The following is a 7744-nucleotide window of genomic DNA, read 5'->3' on the forward strand; positions in this document are numbered from 1 at the left end:
GTTATGATGTGAGGAATATTGAGTTATGATGTGAGGAATATTGAGTTATGATATGAGGAATATTGAGTTATGATGTGAGGAATATTGAGTTATGATGTGAGGAATATTGAGTTATGATATGAGGAATATTGGGTTATGATGTGAGGAATATTGGGTTATGATGTGAGGAATATTGAGTTATGATATGAGGAATATTGGGTTATGATATGAGGAATATTGGGTTATGATATGAGGAATATTGAATTATGATTTGAGGAATATATATTGAGTTATGATGTGAGGAATATTGAGTTATGATGTGAGGAATGTTGAGTTAAGATGTGAGGAATATTGAATTATGATTTGAGGAATATATATTGAGCTATGATGTGAGGAATATTGGGCTGAGTTCTTAATAATATTTTTGATTACATCGTGATAACATGCAGACGATCAGGTCGGTTATCGCCTGTTCTTGGATACATAGAATATCAAATTATGTAAAAAATCGGTTCTTATAAGTAAAATATGATGGCAATTATTTTCTACATTTTACCTCTAAATGTTTGCGCCATGTGATTGATGAGATTTTTTTGTGATATAGCTTAGTAAAAATAAATACAATTTTGAAATTGTCTATGATTTACTGCAATGGCACTTATTTAAAATTATGTTTAAGGATATAATGATTAAATTTATGTCCGTAGCAGCAAAAAATCTGATTTTATCTAATCAATCGACGAGTATCAGAGAACGCATTATATATATAGGTTCTCATCTGTCTTTTGTCTCGTGATTATTATTATTAAGTTATTAACATCATCGAACTTTTTACATGTTCAACGAAAATCACTTCATGATAGCTCACCCATTACTTTAAGAACAATGTTTAATGAAACTACATCTTTATTTATAGACAATTAGTGGTGCATTTAGAAGTCCAACTCATGTTCATATTTTATCGTTTTTCTTCTAACGACAAATTTGCTGGATATTCGGTGCTAATGAATAATAGAAGAATCTTATTGCAACTTTATATTATTATAGACTAGTTATGTTATAACTGAATTCTCTATATTAGATATGAGTCAAGTGAATGTATTGTATACTATTTATGTGAGTGTTTCGTTTCTGATTGTAGATGTAGAACCATCTACTGTACTGTATTATATAGTACTGTACTGAACTGTATTGAACTGTATTGTACTGTACTGTGTTGTACGGTGCTATACTGCACTACATTGTATTGTATTGTACCGTACTGCACTGTTTTTGTACTGTACTGCATTTTATTTTATTCCAGGCGTATTTCTGATTGTAAAACCATCTACTGTACTGTACTTTATAGTACTGTACAGTACTGTACTGAACTGTATTGTACTGTACTATGTTTTACGGTGCAATACTGCACTACATTGCACTGTATTATACCGTACTGCACTGTTTTTCTACCGTACTGTACTGCTTTGCACTGCACTGTATTGCACTGCACTGCACTGCACCGCACTGCACTGTATTGCACTGTACTGCTCTGCACTGCATTGTACTGTACTACACTGTACTGCAGTGTAGTGCACTGCACTGTACTGTACTGCAATGCATTGCACTGTACGGTACTGCACTACATTGTACTGTATTGTACCGTACTGTTTTTCTACTGTACTGTACTGTACTCTATCACAGGCGTACAGTCACCGCAGCATGGCACACGACATGTACCAGGCCGCCATGTCGTCCTGCTCCCCGCGGCCGTACCAGCAGTACGGTATAGGCCTGCAGCCTTCCCTGGCCCGTATACCTGCCCTGCCTGCCGTGCCTGCGCAGGTAAGTAGGCCTGCTATGTACCAGCAGTACGGTATAGGCCTGCAGCCTTCCCTGGCCCGTATACCTGCCCTGCCTGCCGTGCCTGCGCAGGTAAGTAGGCCTGCTATGTACCAGCAGTACGGTATAGGCCTACAGCCTTCCCTGGCCCGTATACCTGCCCTGCCTGCCGTACCTGCACAGGTAAGAATGCCTGCTGTACTATCGACAACGTACAAAATTTTTAAGAAATTAATACGACAAAACACGTGCAGATCTTGCAACAGTGCATATAAATCCTTCCAAATTATACCCACACCCCCTTTAGACTTAATACATACACAATGGAACATAGCGTGGTTATGTTGCAAATATTGTGAATGTAAGACATTGCCCTTAAGTCTGCTAGTAGTCAGCAGTCTTCTGATCGTGGTCCTGAAAGTCAGTGAAGTCGATTGATGGTAGTAGTACTTCTGGGAAAGAGCAATAGTGCTCTGAAACAGATCATACATCTTTCAATAGTATTCTGAAACGTTTCAGAGCAAGGCTACAATACTTTGTTACAACTTTTGCAACAAGGTTACAATTCTTGGTGATGCTGCTGCTATTAAGCGTCAAGCATGAACGCCCACGATTAAATCTTCATTTACTACATAATCCAGCCACGTACTTTAAGGAACAACCTCCTGTGACATTTTTAGAGCTAAAGTTCATCTGCCTTTAATTTACGGACTTTCTTCACCTCTTGTTTTGCTATCCAGTGCAGATAGGAGAAGAAATTTCACTTCTCTGACACCCTTCTTCAACAGCACTCCGGAGACTCTCTCAGGCCCTACAGCTGAAAACCGCATTTCTTGGATAACCTTCCTAAAGTCATTTTGTCCAAACTCGATGTTCATAATCCTACTTCTTGCACTTATTGGAGGTCTGCTGTTCGTCACATTATTAACACATACTGTGAACTAAGCTCATAAGCATTCCTTGCTTAACGGGATCATTGAGCTGTCAAAGGATAAGGGCCACTGAAGTCCTTATCTTAGCAGTGCACTGAGCGTGTCGATACAAACACTCCGGGTCTCCTCGATAGCCACCACCGTCCGCTCCTCGGCAGCATGCATTTCAGTCTCTCGAGTGTGTCAAGAAAACAGTGCGTGCACAGCACACTACAGCATGAGCACAGCACACTATAAAGCGAACACATCGCACTATTAAGCGCACATATAGAGTACCACAGCAATATGTACAATGTAACATCATCCTATAAAGCGTACAACGAGCGCCCCAACATTCAGCCTACCCCCCACTGTACTGCACTGCATTGTACTGTACTACATTGTACTGTACTGCACTGCATTGCACTATACTGCACTGCACTGCCTTGTACTGCACTGCACTTCCCAGCACTGTACTGTACCACATAAAATTCCACCAGATGAGCATGAGTAAGCCGGACGGCTGGGGCCGCTACCACGACGCCTTCTCCGGGGACCTGGCGGCTCACGGCCTCGACGCTGGGTACTCTGCCCACTACCCCGCCGTGGCTACAGGTGATGATACCATTACTTCATTACCATTAGGGCATTAACTGCATCAAATATTATCATTGTTGTCTATACAATTACCCCGCTGTGGCTGCAGGTGATAATACCATTACTTTATTACCATTAGTGCATTAACTGCATTAAATATTATCATTATAGTCTATACAATTACTCCGCCGTGGCTACAGGTGATGATTTCATTACTTCATTACCATTAGGGCATTACTATGACTGCATTAAATTTTATCTCTACAGTCTATGTATACAGTTACCCCGCCGTTGCCACAGGTAGTGATTCCATAATTACTTCATTACCATTAGGGCATTACCTGCATTAAATATTATAATTATAGTCTATACAGTTACCCCGCCGTGGCTACAGGTGATGATACCATTACTCCATTAATATTATGGCATTACTATGACTGCATTAAATATTATAATTATAGTCTATGCAGTTACACCGCCGTGGGGGCAGGTGATCATAACATTACCTCATTACCATTAGTGCATTACCATCATCCCGTGAATCGTTACCGTTATAATTGATACAGTCACTTAATTGTGGCGTCCGTTATAAACTATTGTAATCCTCATTCATAGCTACAATGCTGCTGTATATAAGTATCAAGGTGTTGAAATATTCATGCGGTCGTGAGTATTATTTGCATCCTTCTATGTTGTGGCAGTAAGTTGCTTAACTTAGGCAGGAATTGCATTGGGAACGTGCATTGCTTTTATAACTTCCCCCCCTAATATACTTAACCCTCTACCGCCGTATGTCATAACTTTCATTTTGAACATAACTTTCAACTTAAATCATACGTAAACTATTGAGTTTTGCAACCCGAAGACGTTTGTATGCAACAGAGAACATTTAATTAAAGTTTTCGTACGTGGCGGCAACCATCAGTGCAGGTCATTTTGCGCTCACTATAGATTTTGGATTATCGTTGGGCCAGTGCCGTTTTTTGCAGGGATTACCTGAACTAGCTCTGAATATGTTGTACAATGACAAGAACGTATCCTTTTTGGGAAGTAGGCTTGTGACAATATTGCTCCGGTTACTCATGTCAGGCGGTAGAGGGTTAAGTTACAATTCAGTTTAGAATGACATTATAAATAAGATGCCTGATTTGCCGACACGGAGATTGAACATTTGAACTTAAGTTCCGGTAGGAAAAGCACTGTGAATGTGAAGTTGGTCACGTCTTCTTTATTTGCAGGTCTAGAGTCAGCGGTTCAGCAGGAGGGGCCGAAGGATCTATACTGGTTCTGAACCCTCTGAACCAATCTTTGGTGGTTCTGAGAACCGTAGTAGCTATATAAAAAACCTCTCAACACCTGTTTTGGACGGCTTATCGGCGGCCAGCTCCAGCTGAGGGTTCAGCCACCAGAAACACTACCAAAATACCGCCAGATTTAACCTCTTCACCATGAAAATTATTCGTCATTGTACAATTTTTTCCCGAACATGCTTGTGGCTAGAAATAATTGTCTTACAAATGTAAAGGGCAAAATACGCAATTTCTTTTCGTGCTGGTTAAGCTGTAATTTGGTTAGAAAAAACATTACGGAAAAGAAAATGAAGCGAATTACGAGCACCAACACACGTGTTGCATAGCGACGCCTATGGATGTAATGGAAACATGAAAGAGACAATTCTAAGTTCAGAAGTGAAGCAGAAATATTAGGAAGGAGGCTAATGCGATTGTAATGAAACACTGGACGTATATTGAAAGCTTCAGGGAATATTTTGAGGGAAAATTTGTTTATTCTCCAACTGATATTTTTTATAAGCATTACAAACACGATCAACAACCATTTCCAAATTTATGCCTTATACCAAAAACAATTTCATGCCAACAATAATTTTCCATAAATCAAGAAAATAAATATGATTAATTGTACTAAAATTTTTATTTTAATACATTTAATCATCACTAGGAAGCACAGTATTGGAGTTTGACATAGACTTTTTATAGGAAACTGTGATTTTAGATTTGAGTTTGGATGCTCACATTCGGCAACTCCAATCACCGCTCCTGTCATGAGGGACTCTCAGGATAACCTAGGACTTTCTTGAAGGATTTTTTATTCTGTTGTCCATAATTCTGGAATATTTTATTAGCATGTCACGCCTGCTGAGTGCTAGAGTCTTCACACGTTAGCGACTCGACAGCTCAATGCTAGTGTATCCACACGCTAGCATGTCACGCCAGCTGAGTGCTAGAGTGTTCGTTGTGATAAAGTGTATCAAAATTTCAACGTTTGCCGTGTCTTGACTATATTGCTTATTAATGTGTGTGGGCGCTCCCCCTAAAATGTATATAAGTGTTTAAGTTAGAGTTTTGAAATTTTTTGAAGCACTGGTCATGAAAATCAGTTTTTTTTATTGCCCTCATAGGCACCCGTATTTTTTTTGACAGAATTTATTTCTCTTTACACCGATATTGTTTTTTGATCATCACTAATCAGCACTCTCCAGCTTTAGTGCAAACGAGAATATTTTGCATTTGTGTCAACTGCCGCACAAACTTGTTTTTGTGCTGCACGCTTGACTTTACACATTCATTTAATGTACACAAATACCACCGTTACAATAGGTCCTATGGTAATAGGACCTATTGTAGCCACCGTTACCATAGGTTTTATTCTATTGGTACTGCGGTGCACGCCTCCACACATGAATGTTGACACATGAATGTTCTTAATTCACCTATGATTTGAATCACTAAGAACATCACTCAATTGAGTATTAGAATAATATCTTTATCTGATATCCCGAACCACTTTCATGAACCAGCGTTCAACCACTCATGTGAACCACGCGTAGCTATGTGAACCAATTAACGAAGATAAATGACGCTAGACAATTGCTTCTCCGACGCGCTGTACATATTCTGTATATGAACTGATACTGTAAATAGGGAATATGTCATCTCCATATGTTATATATTTATACTCAATGAGATAATAGTAAGGAAATGTGTTGTTAATAGTCTACTGTACTGCTATTCTATTAGACTTAAGTGCCGATGGTGTGCGTGCAATTGATGCCTCAACCAAATTTAGATTTACAATTCATAACCATTAATGAAAAAACTGAGCATTTCGAGACTTAAATAGCTAGCAGAGATAAATGTAATTTCCATAAAATTCTATTAACATTGTTAAAAACAACATCAGTGTGAAGGTCAAATTGTTGTAAACTTATCGTTTGTTACATTTTAAATGATTGTGAAAAAAGAAACACTATCAATTTGAATAATATTTATTTTGTATATTCAAACTCTACTTAATTCAATCGATAATCGATTATGATTTGAGCTTGTGCAATTATTCGTATCTCTACTGACAGTTAATGCTAATTTTAAATTCCCGGCATAGGAATAACTAAAGAATTCTGAATATTGCCCGCAGTTTTACTGATTTATGCTTGTGCCAATCAATCAACCAGCAATGCCAAAAAGACATAATTATCTGGACAGAACAATCAGCATTCGAGAAAGCTCAGGTGTGAGCTTTTTAAACAATCAATGATTTCAATTTTTAATTAAAACTTTTGTTCCAATATTAATATTTGTAATCATAAATTCACACGAAATGTGCGGTATCGTCAATACCGTTAAAGAGGACGTCGCTTTTTAAAAGCACGTTACTCGACGGCGAAATTTGATGATGTTTAATATTGTCGTTAAAGATCGTATAAAATTCATTAGTCAAAACATAAATTAGGAGTACATAAGCTCCACTCCACTGATTGTTCTACATTAAAATCCTATCAACAAAATCTTTCATCTACATTAAAATCTTATATTTTGTTTAGGTTAAATATTATTCATTTTCGAGTAATATAATAACTTGGTTGAAAATTTAGATTTTTAATTTAGGCCGTTTAACGATAACATTAACTGTTCAAGTCCGTTTTCAAAGGAAGGTGTCATGTTTTATAACAATCACGAAAGCCGGCAATTCACGGCGAGTTGTACAGGCAGGCTTCTCGGGGCAGCTGTGTTCAAATTTTCATGAGCTAACGAGTTGCAATAACTTGACCAAAGTTTGTTACTGTGGAAATCATTCTTAATGGTTAGATTTACATTGTTTTTTTTCCGTGTTTACAAATAAGTTTGGTTACTGTGTTAGCTATTCTAAGTTGCAAAATATTTGAACATCGATCGTTTTAGTTGGTGTTACCACACGCAAATTTCACATATGTAAATTTTTGTTCTTTACATTGATGTTCTCTATTATGCCCAAGTTATTCTACATATATCATTATTGAAAATTAGAACGTCTCATCCCCGCTAAAAAATTCAATCTCCCTTCCAAACCGTAGTGCACTGATGAAAGAACAACTAGTTGGGGCAAAATAGTGCATCCATGTGATAGCCTGTTAGATTTGCTATATATTTCCATTCTAA

At 37.8% G+C, this 7744-nt stretch overlaps 1 protein-coding gene across 1 annotated transcript in view; it reads left to right on the forward strand.

Annotated features, from left to right (window-relative positions):
- LOC108665364 (siderophore biosynthesis regulatory protein URBS1) overlaps positions 1-5714 on the forward strand; it is a gene marked incomplete in the record, with an annotated part of 57756 nt that extends 52042 nt beyond the window's left edge. Inside the window, 3 exon segments of the mRNA XM_018152111.2 lie at positions 1663-1893; positions 3212-3326; positions 4547-5714. Coding sequence (XP_018007600.1) covers positions 1663-1893; positions 3212-3326; positions 4547-4599 — 399 coding nt within the window.
- Positions 5715-7744: the final 2030 nt, after the last annotated feature.

This window comes from Hyalella azteca, unplaced genomic scaffold (assembly GCF_000764305.2).
Source record: "Hyalella azteca isolate HAZT.00-mixed unplaced genomic scaffold, Hazt_2.0.2 contig8963, whole genome shotgun sequence".
NCBI lineage: Eukaryota > Metazoa > Arthropoda > Malacostraca > Amphipoda > Hyalellidae > Hyalella > Hyalella azteca.